A 17,749-nucleotide genomic window follows, 5' to 3' on the forward strand; every position below is an offset into this window, starting at 1 on the left:
AAATCTTATTTTGCTTTACAGAGCTCCTCGCTGTTCACTGATTGATTTTGTAAGTCATTAAATTACTTTAAATTGGTCATGACTTATCTCATGACAAGCTTTGAATCCGATTCTTAACATAGTCCTTAATAACAGTGGTCACCCAGATGATCTCTACATTTAGCATAGACATTTATAACTAAGCTAGTCTTTCTGATACTTGATGCTTGGAATGACTTCCACCCACGTTTGACACAACTAACATGTTTAAAAATAAATTAAATTAAATAAATTAAAACTAAAGTATTTATCCTCTTATATTCCTACTAACAATAAAAAGGAAGTACTGAACAATTGTGGTTACTAATGATCCCCTGATATTTTTAAAGAGTAAAGTGAGTGAACCCGGGTTTTCATGCTAAATTCTAATGAAAGAATTGCATCCTGCCTACCCTTTTTATTTTAACAACAATGTACTTTTAACTTCTATGGCTTATTGTTATTCAGTGTTGTGACTGTTTTGTTAAATACTTTTCATATTTTAGATAGAAGTGGCTGCATTTCATGGATAGCAGAAAATATACACACACATAAATACCCATCCCATAAATTAGAAAGATGTTATAAATAATTTATCACTCACTGGTGCAATTTATCTCATAATTATGACCTTTCCACTAATTTGTCTCCCAGAGACTGAATCACACATTCCAAATCTTTGAGTATCTCCAAAGAGCCACTGTTTTTCAAAAAAACAACCTTCCATAGATACATTTCTCCACACTATCAAATGCAGAATATACCCCAAAAATATACCTGATTGAGACCCAGGACAGGCAAGATCCAGTCCCCAGAGACATGGACATCTCTTCTGCATATAAAATGTCACTTTTGGGGGCAAATTCCTTGCTAGTATAAGAGATTTCTGCTCACTTACACAAGCAGACAATTTGGTCCTAATGTCTACTATTTTGCAGCCCTACAAGTCTACAAATGAAAACTCCATTCTATTGAAAAGGGGAGATTCCTGGGTTCCCAGTGGAGTCTAGCACCCACTCTGGTCCTTCTGGAGGCAGCCAAGATATCTGACTGTATATTGATGGAATTTTTGTGTCTGAAAAAGCCATTTGAGGTCCTACTGGGAGATGGTTTGCATGTATTCATTTTATTTTCTCTCTCTCTCTCTGCACTCTGTGCATTTACACTAATGGTAAATGGTAACATCTTAACATGTAGAGGGATACAAGAAATTGTCCCAACTTTTTTTTAATTCTCCACAAAAATTCCTAAAATAGATTTCTGTATCATATTATAAAGGGTACATGATGGTGTGGTGGCATATAAAGGTTTTACTGGCATAAGAGTCCTGTATTCATAGTTTTGCCACTCATGAGTAATCCAAACCTCCCAAACTCACGTCAACAAAACCTTTATGCAATTCCACCATGTATTCCATATATACACAGATAGACACAGATTATGTTATTTACAATCACATTTTAAAATCATGTAAAGAGTCCTCAGAAACTTCTACATGATCACCAAGAACATCTCAGCTTTATTAATTATTCAGAATTATCTATGAATTTCTTCAGAAAATATTTTTACCTGTAGGTAGCACTCTGCAATCCACACTACATTAATTAGTTGCATCTGCCACATGATATTATTATTTCTGGTTTTCTTATCTTTAGATAAATTTACCTAATTAAGTAAAATAGTGCAAAATGTGAATTAAATATTTTACAAGCAAATATGTACCTTGAAAAGTACTTCTGGTGATTTTTTGGGCAAATATTCAGACACATAGAAGTTTAAATGTGTAGAGGGGATGACCACAAGACAGTCATAAATATGATCAAATAAAGAATAATTTTAAATTTGCACAAATATTTATAGTCAGTTTTTCCCTGCTGTTCACCCAAATACATAATCTACTGTTTTATGCCTTAATCCTCCATTTCACTATATACGGGCATACCAATGTACTTGTGCAGAAGTGCACTGGGAAGTATTTAGGCCGCAATCCTGCAAATTCTCATGCACATTCTTAGCTTTACTACCACTATCTATTGACTTCACTTATGGCTGGCCTACACTAGAAAGTTGGGTCAATCCAGGTACATCACACAGGGGTGTAAAAAAATCACACTCATGAGAGAAGAAGTTAAGCCAAACTAAGTCCTGGTGTAGACAGCACTAGGACAACAGAAGAATTCATCCATCAGCCAAGCTACTGCTTCTTGGGGAGCTGGATTTACTACAGTAATGGAAGAACTCCTTCAGTCACTGTAGTTAAGCGTCTACTCTGAATCACGACAGCAGCACGGCTTCAGCTGATACATTTTTAGTGTAGACATACCCTGGGACTACTCATAGTAATCAAATTAAGCATGTTTGTAAACGGTTGCAGGATCTGCGGCTTTGTGTGGATTTTATCCCAATTTTGACTTATTTTGTAATGTGCTTTTAAATGTAATTGTTCATGTACTAAGATACATGAATTATATACAGCATGAAAGGTAAAACAAAAACTATTTTTAACAACTGACTCACAGCAATTAATCCTATTTATTCTTTTAAAGCAGAGTATGACCCAAAGCTCACTCTTTCATTTTCACATAATTTAACTGGCAAATGAATTTGCTAATCCAATCAAGGACACTTGACAATTTAAAAAAAAAAAAGCAATTACTTTCAATTTCCACAAACCCAACTATGTTTTTCAAAAGTATTGGTCATAATTAGAAGACAAGAAAACCTTTACACATGCTAAACTCCATGAAAAATTACACCTAATGTAGACAAATCCTATTTCAAGTTGGAAAAGGAAAAATTCTTCCGACTGAAATGCTCAAAAATACTAAATTGTTCTGCACTTTTTTGCTTAAAAACAAAGCAACAAATGTCATTAATTTGCATTTTCCTCTTTGTTCTTGCTACACGTTACAAAAATGAAACCAAAGAAGCACACTGAAATGAAAATAAACCACTCTCTATTGCAAGTATTTTCATTGTTTTTGGTGGGGAGGACATTTAGGGTGGGATTTTCAAAAGTGATGCTGCCACTGAGATCAATGGTAAAACTGCCACTGACATCAACGGCAACAGAATTAGGCAACTGTTGAGTGCTTTTGAAAATCTCTCATTTGTTTTTCAGATAGTCACCAGTAACAACTGACACCCTTCCCAGCAATCTCAGCAGAGAACATAATACTTGAAGAAGCACAAAGGGTGAACTACCTTCTCATCTCAGTGAGCTGAAAGTCTCTGTGCTTGGTCTCATCCTAAAAGTGAATGCGATTGGAAAATCCAAATGAAGTTGGCTGAATAATTGAATTCCTTAAGCATGCTAATAGTGGAAAATGCCAAATTCCTTTCTGCTAGCAGCAGCTCCCATAATTGTGTTATGTACGGGCTAATCCCCCACACTCTGAAGCATCCTGAGACTAGGATTACCAATTTTTGTTGGACATGTTCCTGGAGGTTTCGTCACATGACATCATCTTTAATTAAAGATTAATCTTTAATTCCTGGAGACTCCAGGACAATCCTGGAAGCATGGCAAACCTGCCATGTACAGTTCTAGATTTTTCCTTCTGGAGCTGCGTAGCTGCACAAAACTATCAAAAACCACAAGTTAAATGATTGTTTCACTTAGGGTGATCAGGTGTCTGGTTTTCGATTGGAACACCGGGTTGAAAAGGGACCGTTAAAAGTCTGGTTGGCTGTGCTGCAGCGCTAAGGCAGTCTCGTCCCTACCAGTCCTGGGGCACTGCACTGCACCATGGAAGCGGCTAGCAGGTCTGGCTCCTAGACGGCAGGGCCACGGGGCTCTGCACTCCCATAGGCCAGGAACTCCTGGCCCCCCCGTCTAGGACCCAGACCCGCTGGCAGCTTCCAGGGCACATGCAGCATGGTGTCAGGACAGGCAGGCAGCCTGCCTTAGTTCTGCTGCGCCGCTGACTGGGAGCCACTGAGGTAAGCCCACGCCCCAACCGCAAACCCCATTCCCTGCCCTTGCCCTGAGCCCCCCACAAAACCTGGAGACCCCTCCTGCACACCAACCCCCTCATCCTCCAGCCCCACCCCAGAGTCCACACCCCCAGCTTGAGCCCTCACCCCCTCCCGCACTCCAACTCCCTGCCCCAGCCCAGAGCCCCCTCCCATACCCTGAACACCTCATTTTTGGCCCCACCCTGGAGCCCACACCCCCAGTTAGAGCCCTCACCTCTCCCACACCCAAATCCCCTGCCACAGCCCGTGAAAGTGAGTGAGGGTGGGAGAGACCGAGCCGCCGAGGGAGGGGGAATATAGTAAGCAGGGGGCAGGGCTTCAAGGAAGGTGCAGGGATAAGGTGTTCGCTTTTGTGTGACTAGAAAGTTGGTAACCCTAGTTTCACTGTAAGATTCCTCAGTGAATGTCTCCATCACCAAAACCAGTACAACTGGGTAGTCTGCACTCTTCACAGACCCAGTACTAGAACAGCAGTGGTGTGGCATGACAGACTGAGTTTGAGGAGCAAGGAGCTATTTTGGAAGACAGCACTTTTATGAAGTACTAGTAATAAAAGAGTCTGAGAATGTAGACTAAATGAACTGGAAGGAATAGGACTACTGCTCTCTTACAGATAATCAAGTAAGGAGATTTATGTGGCTTTGCAGAGCTCAATATTTTACACAAACAATTTTAATGTGTTGTGGAAATAGGACGCACAGGGAGTAGCATTAAGACATCACATTTGTCCTCCTACATGTGAGTGACAATCATCACTGAAGGCATCACAGTCTGTATGGGTCACTGCTCTCCAGCAAGGATAAATGGGATATCCTACTGGAACCACTTTTGTTATAAAGTATACCCCTTAGGGATAAATCCTACTAATAAAACAATTTGTTTCTGAATCTATCTCTATAAACTAATATTTTTCAAATACTTTCAAATTATTGTTACTCCCAGTGAAGCTAAAGAATATTAATTCATCATTCTAGATGCCATAATGAGGGATAGGAATAATAGAGGAATAACAAAACATGCCAAAAATATAGTGAGTACTTCTATGTTTTTACCCACTTAATTTTACCATGAATTCTAAATTAGGCCCCAGGAGCTCACACCAGTCCCTCCCTACAGGCTCTCTTCTTCAAATGCCAAATCATTGTTATCCATATAATTACTTAATTGTATAAAGTAATTCTATTTATTCTTCCTACCCAGTTTATTCTCCACCATACCAAATTCCCAGTCACCAACTATCTGACTGAAATAAAATTAGTACATTTTGCCACTTTCTTTTTCTATGAAAACAGCTTGATCTCTCATCTGTGATTTCTTGATTACATCTTTCATCACAGACAATGGTGGTGTTTTGCTACAGGGCCAAACAAAATTGCTCTTAGCTCCAGAAATACTAGGCTCGTTAGGTTTTCACATTTTTACCATTCACCTTGTACAGAGGACACCCCTCTGCATTCTGATCTTTCTGCTTTCCATCACATCCGTATGTATATTTATTGTTGTAATGTTTATCCTTGTGGCCATCCACACACCACTCGTATAATACTTTGCACAAAACTTTAATATATTTTCTTCTGTCTTCATCCTATGGTGACATGTTTATGCAAAAATGCAAGCAATTACATCTGGGGCAAATACATACTGAAAGAGACTGAGGGTTAAAAGTGTATAGGAAATTAGGCATGAGTTTGAAATGGTAAAGGCTTGCAGAAAAAGCTAGAGTAATTTAAATATTTGTAAGCAAAGATATCAGGTCAAAGAACAAAGGAAAAATACAGGCACTCTCTCTTCACATGGCTGTAGTGAGAGTGCACCTGGAATATTGAATTAATTCCTGGGCTCCGTATTACCCAAATGATCCTACCAAATTGAAGGAAGTTCAAAGAGAAACAAACTGAAACAAGAGAGATTTGCTCAGGAGGAAACATTAAAAAGCAAATAAGTAGTGCTTGGCTAAACAATTTCTAAGGGTAGTGGTTGGGTATAATGCAGTTGGGCTGAGTTCCCTTCCCATCTTCAGCAGAGTACAACATGCTGAGTCAGTGTCCAAACTCATTCCCCCTATTAATCCCCCTCAGCTAATTAGCTTCATTAATAACTTAAAAAATAATAATACAACTGAAGCCTCAGCCAAAACTTCCTTCCTGAACTTGGCTGATCCGAGCTTTTCCTTCAAAATTTCCTCTGTCTTAGTTCCTTCTGTCTTGAGAGATTCTCCCATGCTCATACATCCAAACTGGATTTAATGAGCCACAGTGACTCAGCAGGAATCATTCAGTATTTACCTGCAGACTTTAGAAACCTGTTAACAAGGATGTTTAACAGCAAAGTCCTGCCACCCTGTTAAACGGGCCACAATAACAGTCTACACATCTAGGAAATGTGTTAGCTCCATGGAGAAGTAGAATTATTTAGTACTGTATTCCTAGATTTTTAAGGTCAGATGGGACCACTCTGAAATACTGATGTAACTAGGAGTAATGGAAAATAATGAAGAATTATCAGGAAAAGCTTCCTACCAGCCCTCTAAAATGTCTTTTAAGGAATTGGTGAAGTTTGTTCACTTGGGACTATAAATTTAGACTGGATAAAACACTAGAAAATATATCATAGTGCCCAGTTCTGTATTTGCAGGAAAATGAACTATATCTCTAATGGTATGAAAGGTATCTGGAATAGTCTAACATTGAGTCTTACAGATGTGAAGTGTATCATACAGAAAAATCAATCTTCAGCATCAGATCAATAGATGGTGTAAATCAACCTAGTTCCAATTGAAGTCAATGAAGCTATGGCAATTTATACTAGCTGATGATCTGGCCCACAAACTTGAACCACCAAACAAGATTCATGGTTAATAGCTTCTGAAAGTATTTATTTTACTTCTATCTGACAAGCGTCCTTCTGAATAGCACATGTAGGTATTCATTCATTCCTCCTTAGTGCCACTAACCTGCACTTAAACATTGGGAAGGGGGATGATCAGAGGCTATGATCCTACAGAAATACAAAAAGTAGAGAGCAGAAGCCAGATTCTTAGCTGTGAATTAATTCCTCATCAGTAACAGTCTTGCCGTTCCTTTCATAAATACAGTTCCAATAAAATACTACTAGCCAAATTCCACTCTCAGTTACACCAGTTCAAAGCCAGGTAAATCAAAGCACACTATGGAACTTTTAGTGTATGGCAGCAGGGTCCACACAGACAATTAGTGCACAGCATGCTCTGCAAGGTAGATTTATACCCCGGCTTGCAGTGCAATAACTATTCATCTAGACAAGCTCTGAGACACAGCAGCGGCAGCAGCTAGGTTCTGGGTGCATCCTGACAATACCTGTATCCTACCACTCAGGGGAAGAGTGATTCTGCCGCGCCTTGTGGGTTTCTCATTGAGTTTGAAATGTTATAATTAGTAGGGCTGGTCAAAAATTTTGCATCAAAACTGTTTTTCAATGGAAAATTTAGTGTTTGGGTAAATTAAATTTCCCACGACAAATGTAAGCTTTCCATGGAAAATTTTGACTTTTTGTTGAAAAACGGAACACCTGAAAACTTTTCAGTTTTCAGCTACAAAATTGTCACTTGGAAAAGGTGCCTCATGGAGATTGGAGTTCAGGAGCTCCATGCCCCCATTTTGCTCTATGGACCAGTATCTCCAGCTGGACTCCACCTCCTGTGGATGGACTCTCATGAAGTGCCATGATGGCACAGCAAGAAGGGGGAATGTGGTCACCACGAGGATGAAATCCAACTGGGGAAATTTTTCTGTTTCTCATTTTTTCCCAAAAAGTCAAAGTTCTTGATGGAAAAGCTAAATCCTAAAAGGACAATCTGAATGTCTGCAAATGTGCACAGAGCAATCCAAAATAAGCCCATCATTTCTACATCACCCTATTTTGTACAAGTACCAGTTTATAATTTCTTAAAAGTATACTAGCAATCACTGTGTATCACCCTCCCTGCATAAGACCGTAAATAGTCTAAAAAGGTCCTGAAACTTAAAATTTGTGACATAGATCTGATTTGCATTATGTCCTTCTGAAACTCATGATCAGAAAATGTGGATGTTAGGGCCTAAAGGGATAGTTTGGGTCAAATTCTCCTAACAGCAGCATATTTGTGGATTTGTCAGAAATTTACAGCTCTCTCATCAGCATTACCAATGTCTCAGCTCTGGATTCTGCCACATGCAGGCTTGGTAGCTTTCACAGAACCAGCACAAGGGAAAGCAGCAGGGATGGGGAGATAGAGGAAAAAAACAAAAAAGAAAAAAAGGACAGAAATTATGGGAAGAAGTTTCCTGTATTCTCTGCTCCAAATATGCAATTTAAGTGGTAAAAAATAAACCCAGTATGGTATTCTGGCTAAATCAAATGTAATTTAATCTTTAAGTGGGCTTGATTTTTAGTCCTTCATCTCCCAATTCCCATCAATCCCTTCCCATCATCACCTTAAAGACTGGAGGAACTTGAAAACATATTAAATGGCAAAATGCAATAAGTGCCAGTTTTAGTCCCTTGAACGCCTTCTGACCACCTTAAATTAAGTATAGAGTAGCTCAAATTGTGAAATACTTCTTTTACAGTAACTCCTTATATTTTTTGTCACAACAGCCAGATTATGATACTCTTGTTTAGCCTGAAGAGAACCTTGGCTCCACAAGTAATCCTACTCACTTGAGTGGGACCCAGTTTATGGAGCAAATTGCTACTCAGTATGAGCAACGGTATCAAACTATGGCCCAGTGATACGAGGGATGTTCATTATAATATACAAATAACAATAGAAACAATCATTCTAAAATATGTTTAACAAACTACTGAAAAATTCATTTCAATATTAGTAGAGGGTTTCAGACAAAATATTAGGGGTGGTCCACTAGGAAATGCCAAGTCTTTGATTCAACCATTGCCTCCATTGTCCTCCTTCATCTTGCTCCATTTCTAATATGTCTTTCTACTTCCTGTATCATCAAAGTAAAAAAACATTCAACTCCCAGTCTGTGTACTATTCACTGTAATTGAAATAAGAAAGTAGATCTATTTTATTCCCCCTTCCCAGATTTTATCTTCAGAGATACTCTATGGCCACTAGGTCCAGTTGACCTTCACCAAAAAAAAAGTGGACTAATACATTTTTTCCTTAACTTCCCTTAGACAACATCTAACTTGTCATTAAATTCTTTAACTCAAACTTTTTCATTCTCTGAACTAGATTTTAATACAGATTGTCTCAATGACCTCCTTCTTCCACTCACCATTACCTCCCTCCCTCATTCAAGATGGCATAACATTCTTAAGGTAGCTACAGCAATTGGTTACCTGGAAAGTAAATTAAAAGTATTTGAGCCAAACATCCTCTGCTGATGTAAATCAGTGTTGCTCCAATGACTTCAGCGTAGCTACACCAACCCAGACTGACACCAGCTTAAGGTCTGACCCTCTATGTATCTTACCTTTGTTAATGTAACACAGAAGCTGGAAATGAATAAAAGAAACCTCTATCATGTGACCAGCAAATGGTCCACTGACCACAATTTGAGAACCACTGGTCTAACTTCTCAGTTATTTGTGTTTCTCATAATGAAATGCTTAGAAGTGAATGCAGTGGGACTGATGCTTCATTACACCAGTTCTACATTAGTGTAACTTCACTGAATTCAATGGAGTTACACTGGCTTTATGCCAAATCTTCTAGACTGTGCCCAGGTACCAAGCTTCCTGTTAGAATTAACAAGCCAAAGTCTTGTCAACTGAAGTCAGGTGCACTTTCTGAAATCTTATCTTCAGATTCTCTATTCCCTGAGGAGCTCCACTTCCACCTGAATTGTATAGATCTGACAACTCTGCAGGCCCATGTTTGTGATGCTTGGCTAATCCCAGCAATAAAGACATAAGTTGTTTTACTGCAGTAGGTCCACGTACTGCTTATCAACTCTCTTCTAACATCTTCAAATGTTAACTGAGCCTATTACTTAATATATTTTATATCAGGCTTCCGGATACATTTATTGAAGGGAAAATTAAACAGAAATTTAAAGTAACAAGTCTAAAAATGTACCTGAAAAATTCCATGAAAGAGAAGCCATAGCCATGCTGTTCTGCAATTCCTGCACAAACAACATTTGCAGATGCTCCGATCAATGTCCCATTACCTGTAATTCAAAAAAAAATTAATGCCAGTTTATATTTGTCCTTTGCTTCTTACTCTTCCTTTGATTTGCCATTCAGTTAGTCTAGGTTGAAGACTTTAGATCTGCTAGTTTAGAAAAGAAAAATAAATTCTCTTGCATATACCTGAAAGGAAGCCATCTCAACAATAACTCACAGCCTATAAATAGCTTAATGCTTTCATAGATAAGCCTCACATCATCCTCAGATTCCCAGCAAACAAAGAGAATGGGATGGAAACATAACACTATGTAGTCAAAATTACACCCATGACCTGTATTCAGAGAAACTTTCTGATTATTGGTTTTATAAACAGAGAGGTGCCATCAAGATAAAATGAAGACAAAGAGGAAATGAAGCACATTTCTGCAACAATATGTTGAACTATTGATTGAGGGTACTAATAAAATGGATGCATTTCTTCTGTGTATACATGAGATTGGCAAATTAATCTCTTATATTTACATCTCTTTTTTACACATACATAAAACTAGTGATTTAAAAAAAAACTGAAATAAGGTGTAGGCTGATAGGAACAGATGTTGTTCATAGTGTCTCTACTAAGGTGGAATTTCAGTACCAAGGAAGTGCAGTTTATAAATAGTGAACTGCAAATGTCCTGTCTCTTTAAAACCCCGGGACCAGATCATCAGCTTGTGTAAACCAGTACAGCTTCAATAGTCAGTGGTATACCAATTTGTATCTCTCCCCCAAGAGATACCAAAGTATTTGTGCTGTATTTTTAAAATGTGTGTATCTTTGAGGGGGAAGTACACACTAGATCTTGTTCCTCTGCAATTCTTTCAATTGACCTTCAAGCTGACTTTCTCCCATTCCATTTCTAATCACTCCATTTCATATAAATAAATAAAGTATTCAGGTATCCAAACAGTCCAATTCATTATCCAAAGCTTTAGGTTGGGAAGACCCGCTTGAACTTGATAAAAGTTTTGTAGCTGACTCTACCAATCATAACTGGTGTCCTTTGCCAATAAATCTGGCCTGGAGCATTGCTGGGGAAAATTACAATACTTTCAGCATTCTCTTCTCTAAATGATATTTTTAGCAAAAGGGGCAGCCTTCTAAAAGAGGGCTTTTTCCAAGTATAGTATCGCAACTCATCTGTTGTGTCCAATGTTACTATGTTAGGAATCCATTGTTCTAAGCATGTATTTTTCCTGTGCTCCCTCTAGCACAAGATCATTCTTACGTTTTGATCCTGCTACTCATTGCTGTACTGATATTTTACTGCTCTGACTTTGAGAGAACTAGATCAGAAGGTAATTAATGCTGAGGTTAATTGTTTTGACTTAGTAAGTATTCTGGGTCCCCCAGAGCTCAGCTTATGAAAGAACAGAGCTGGGGAAAGGCAGTCACATGATTTTCCAAAAATTCTTATGCTGTGTCTGGAGATTGCAGTGACTAAGGCGGCAAACCTTCTATCATGAATAATTATTTTGTTCACATAGCTTTCCACATGCCAAAGTGCTCAGGAACAACACCACATATAGTCTAAAACACAATACAGTAAAACACCCTCCTCACATTCAAGCAAAACAAACCTGTGGGGTTCAGGTACGGGAAAAGAATGGAGGAGTATGAGTGTGTCGAGGTAAAAAATATGGGGCCAAGAGGGATTCTACTAAAAATAACCTTGGGGGAAGATTTATCCTTTTTCTTTTAAAGAAGATAAGAAATGGATTGGAATAGGTAATAAACAAATTACAATTAACAAAATATTAAGAGATTTAGCAACTAAATGACCAAATTATTCAGTATGCCAGCTTGGCCTGATTCCCTGCTATGCTACTCCAGTTTTACACCAACAATGGAGTTCTAGCAGAATAAGACAAGAAGAAAACAGTGGTTACAGGCAATGAGGAACACAGGGTGAACAGAATAAGATCGTACTCTAGCCACCAAGCTAGCATGTTGCTGCTGCATCCTGAAGAAGCTACAAGTGATGGGGATTCACGGCTAAGAGCCTCAGGATCACTCTCTAGGTAGTTATATAGTCTTAATCATGATACTATCTAAGTACCTCACAAACATTAATGGATTTTATCGTCTCAACAACTGTGCAAGGTAGGAAATTGTATAGATGGGGAAACTGAGGCACAAACTAGATTAAATGTCTTGTCCAAAGTCCTATAGCATGTCTTTGGTTAAGCCAGGAACTGAAACCAGGTTTTCTAATTCCAGTCCAGCTTCCTTCTATGTTAGAACCATTCTTCCTACTCTGGGCCCTGCACTGCTGTTGTACATTCATCATGGGGTTAACAAGGATCCAACCTGTGCAAAATAGTGCAATTAGAAAAAACACTTTCAAACCTAGCCCAGCGCATGGCTTTAAACAGAAAGAAGATAATCCAAAGTCACAATTTGGTGATTCTGCAAAAAAGCAAACAAACTTTCTTTGCACCTAGAAAGTAAAAATTTTTCCCAAGTCTGTATATGCTTCTACAGCTCCACCATCTTTTCATCTCTTTTTCATTTAAACTGAATTATTTCCTTGTTACTGCCCCCCTAGATTGTGTTTTTCTATTTTTTAATTATCACATTTTTCCTATGAGTATATTTCCCTCTTTCACCTGGGATTGCTTTTCTTTCATAAAAAATTTTATGGTTCCATACTGGTTTTCTCTGCTCCTACACCATGAAGGAACAACCTTGAAAAACAGGTTTCAGAGTAGCAGCCATGTTAGTCTGTATTCGCAAAAAGAAAAGGAGTACTTGTGGCACCTTAGAGACTAACAAATGTATTTGAACATAAGCTTTCATGAGCTACAGCTCACTTCATCGGATGCATTCAGTGGAAAACTTATGCTCAAATAAATTTGTTAGTCTCTAAGGTGCCACAAGTACTCCTTTTCTTTTTGAAAAACAATAAGTAGACATACCTTCTTTGTTATACCTCCTTTACAATCCCTTAATTTCTCTCCATTTCCCACATTTGCTGCTCTCAGTGACAAAAGATATGCTCTAGTTCAAATGGAATTATTTCTAGGAAGTCCTGCAGTCTGTATTATACAAGAGTCAGACTAGATGATCACAGTGGTCCTTTCTGGCTGTAGAATTTCCAAATCTCTAATAGTTTCATGGAGAAAAATAAGCTAAGCTGTTCACGCCACTATTAAGGCCTTGATCCTGCAAAGGAATCCATATGGGGAAGGCCATTATGCCCACCAGGAGTTCCACTGATGTTACTGGGACTGTCTGGAAGTGCAAGCACACACCCACCTGGATCCTTTCAGAGTATCAGGGCCTGAAGTTATAACACCATGGAGAATTCTACTTGTGGCACCACGACTGATTTGCTTCACTGCCTCTCTCCTCCACAAAATGGCACACATATTACTTCGGGGTAGAGAGAAAAGCTAAATGACAGTGCAGCAGGACAAAAAAATTGGTACCAAACCTTCAGAAATTTATCCCCAACCCAAGAAGTATCTGTTATTTGAGGGCCTCCATCAACTTCACAGATAGTTTCCTCACTCCATCTCTGCCTCTAAATGCATTAAGAAATATTTATTTAGAGTTATTAAACCAAACTTGTGTCTTACATGTGTACTGGTACAAGATGACACAAGAAGGGCAAGACACAAGAAATAGATCCGAAAGCAAATAGAGAGGAAAGGAATCAGGTGGGGAAGCTTAAAGAATTTCTAATTCCAAAAGAAATCAAACTAATCATTAGTCTTTTGTCCCCAAACACTTTCACGAGAGATTTCTGCTTTGATTTCAGCATATTTCTTTGCCAAATACCACCATCAAAAAGACAACAAAAACAATGCTACTGTAACATGATGAATCTACATCTTCCTTCAGATTAAGGAAACAGGACTGATAATATCTTCGTGTTTCTGCCTTTGCAATGAATTTATTTCTCAAAGTGGGTTTAAGCTGGGGGGGGGAATCATCTTAAATGTTATCTGAAAGTAGGAAGGTTATTTTCATTTGTTTGGCTTGGGGTTAGTTTTTTTATTATTATTATGGTTCTTGTGTTTATGTGGTTTAATTAGATTTTGTCTTAGTTGATTTCAGGAATTAAATTGAAATCAACAATAAGGACAACCTTTTGTTTCCTCTCCTTTTAATTTCTATCTTTGTAGTAGGCTAGGTATTTAGTAGTGAAAAAGCAATTTTGCAACCAAAGAATCATAGAAAATTCAGGATTAGACTAATGTACATGAAAACCCATACACATGTCCAGTTCATTCAGGTTGATGTTTTAGTAAACAAGGATTAAGTATTTCCTAGGAGTCCATAAAATCACTGCATGACTATTAAAGAATAGCAAGTGCTAAATGGTATGGCATAAACTTTTACTTATTTCTGTTACTTATTTGCTTATTCACAATGTTATACAAAGACATCATGTTAGAAAGCAACAGCCACTATTCTTATGGTTTTCTTGATTTAATGACATCTATCATAATCTGTTCATAATTAACATAAGGGCAATGGTTTTGTAAAAAAAGATTAATTACCATGTGATAAGTATAGTGTTTCTCATTGTCTGGCTATACCAAAAGGAGGACAGGAGACACTTGATATGGATTTAATCAGGCCACAACTTGATTATTAGATGTCTGGGACTACCCGGCAGATAAAAGTGTACATTTCAGGCAACTCCATGTTCATTCAAATAACTACCCGGAGTTTCCATCAGCCACCCTTCATTTTCCATCCAGGTCCCCAGCCATCCCATGGCTTGGACCTTACCATCCACCCACCCTTGTTGGAGGGTTAAGGTGGGCTAATAGAAAGGGTGGTTGGCTCCCTGCCATACCAATCATAGGAGCCCCAACCCTACCCTACCCCAATTCCATTCCATTAACCCACACCTCCTTTTTAAGTCCTTTACCAGGCCATTTATCTGGTCACTGGATGCCTTCCCTATGGAGTACCTGTACTGGACATCCACCACGAGGAGGTGCCAGCAATTAGCTTGGCTGCCTTTTGTTACCTGGAGAAAGGACTTCTAACGCCAGGGCTTGCACCTTTTTAAACCTTCCACCCTTACATTCCCAAGGGATGAGTCAGCATCACCAAGCTGAACCCCACCCACCTTTTTGCAGCAGTTTCTGATCTCCTCCCATAAAACACTACTGCCTTCCTCCAGCAAGCCTGGACAACATCACCCCTGAAATTCAGGTGTAGTGCGGTCATTTAAATGATTTGTAAGCTCTTTGGGGCGGGGACTAGAATTGTTTGTATATTGCCTATCACAAGGCTTTTATTCTTGATTGGGACACTTAGGCACTAGTGAACTTCAAATAATAGCTAATAAACATTACATTTAAAAGGACCTCCTTACTTTTATGCTAAAAATATTGCCCCAAATTTCCTCCCAAACATTCACAGGGGGGTACAGTTCAAAACATACAAAACCTAAAATAAATAGGCCAGAAATTTAGATTTCTGTAAATTCAGGTAACTGTAAAAACATTCAACCTAGGCTTTATCCATAACTCTAAGAGACAAAGGAAGTTTATAAAATAACTGACCTGGAAAAACGCAGACTTCAGTAAAGCAAATACATCTATCATTCTATTGCTCAAAAACCTTTCAGAGATTCTAGCCAAAGGCCAACTATAAACTCATATAATTCAAGTGAATATTGAAGCTAATAGACCCAGCACAATCTGGATTAAGGCTAGGACATGAAATTGAAAAAGCTTTAGTGGCACTGATGGATGATCTCCTGCTGTCAATGGATAGTGTGTACAAATTTGTTTTTATCCTCTTGGACCTACCTACAGTATTTGACATTGTCAAACATGGGATACTAATGTACCCCTTTAGAGCAGTGGCTGAGAGAATGTGTTAAAATGGCTTAAGACCTTCCTGGAGGGTCACACCCAAAGAATAAGTGATGGAAAACTGTACCTCCACCACTAGACATCTCTCTAGCAGAGTCCCTCAAAGATCGATTCTTTCCAGCCCTATTCAACATATATATTCAACCACTAGTTGATCTGGTTACATGGCATGGACTTAAGTGCCAACAATATGCAGATGACCTCTCCCTCACCACATATGACTATACCACTAGCACCAAGATGGCCAAGTGACTGGATGAGATCAGCTCACAGACTGAAGCTGAATTTAAGCAAGACAGAGGTTATGCCGGGGAAGAGAGAGGAAAGAACTTTGATGTGTTTGCAGTCACAGTGCAGTCTCCTCTGGTTGAAGGTGAAGACCCAAAATTGGTCAATTTGGTCTGTAATTTAGGAACACTCCTGAATTCCTCACTGATACTAAGCTCTCATACAGCAGCATTGCAAGTAATGCTTTTTACCATCTCCAGTTGGCTAGGAGATTCCATCTCATTCTGCTGGACCTGGCCTCAGTTATAAATGTCTTTGTTTCCTCTCAGATGGACTACAGAAGTGTTATATATCTGGTCACGAAGCCATCAACCCAGTAGAAATTCCAACTAATAAAGAATGCAGTAGTGCATCAGAACTGTCCTCCACTATTGACACCGGCTTTCCATAGAATATTGAGTCAAGTTCAAAGTCTTGGTCATTATCTTCAAGGCACTCCATGGACCAGGCCCAGAATATGTAAAATGTTGCGTAAAGCTCTGGGATGAAGATCGTGATTGACAATTCCACTCCTCAGTCACAATGGAACTTTCTACCACAATGATAAAGCTTATCTGTGCATGAGACAGAGCCATTTCATGGGCTAGTTTGAGATTGTGGAATGAACTCCCACAGAAACTAAGGGCCATTACAAACCCAAACAACTTCCTCTCCACGTGCAAGGTGTGCTACAACCTTGCCTTCTCTAATATAAATATATGGCAGCATGTACATTAAAACAGAGACAAAATCCTACCAAATCAAAACACTATACTGCACGCATTCTTCTTCCCCTTGGGAGAAGATGAGAGAGAGAGAATTAACCACACATTACAGATGTTAGTCACATCTCTTAATGTACTGCAGGAAGGAGTTCAGATAGTACGGCACTACGGGCCGTATAAGAACCTACAAAAAATAAAATAGAATCAACTTATTTTACTGTAGAACTGCTATAGTTTTGTGCAATCATTATGCAGAAACAAGGGGAAGTTCTTTGCAGGATACTTGTTGAGGAAAGATGATGATAAATCTGATATTTCCAATCTATTTTTCAAGGCACTTAAGGTCTTCAAATGTCAGTTCTGTCTGTGTGTTCTGATTAATATTCCTACAAGGAATGTAAAAGCCTGGATTAGCCCAAGTATAAGAAAAGAAATTGACAGTTTTGGCCAAGGATAAAACAATTAAGAATGATTCAGAAACAAAAGCCACATATTTAAATGAAATTCTAAGTATGCCCAGCCTTTGCTTTCTTCTTCACAGCCAACTGAGAATTAGTACATCTGGGAGGTTTACCAGATGTGTGGTTTGGCAGGCCAGATTGGGTAGGTCCATTGGCTAAATGTTGGTTCAATTCATGTGACAAGAGGGTGGGGCATTTGCTTATATTATCTAAAGAAAATTCTCATTCAATAAATTCTGGTTCAGGCTTCCCACTCACTTTCAAAGCAAAATATTCTCTGTGTACCTCAGAAACAGGCAACATG

General features: G+C 38.7%; 1 protein-coding gene across 1 annotated transcript in view; it reads right to left on the reverse strand.

Annotated features, from left to right (window-relative positions):
- Positions 1-17,749, reverse strand: part of OCA2 (OCA2 melanosomal transmembrane protein) — a 283,538-nt gene that overhangs the window by 44,652 nt on the left and 221,137 nt on the right. Inside the window, exon 22 of the mRNA XM_073327707.1 lies at positions 10,058-10,151. Coding sequence (XP_073183808.1) covers positions 10,058-10,151 — 94 coding nt within the window. The remainder of the gene's footprint in view (positions 1-10,057; positions 10,152-17,749) is intronic.

The sequence above is a fragment of the Lepidochelys kempii genome, chromosome 1, assembly GCF_965140265.1.
Source record: "Lepidochelys kempii isolate rLepKem1 chromosome 1, rLepKem1.hap2, whole genome shotgun sequence".
NCBI lineage: Eukaryota > Metazoa > Chordata > Testudines > Cheloniidae > Lepidochelys > Lepidochelys kempii.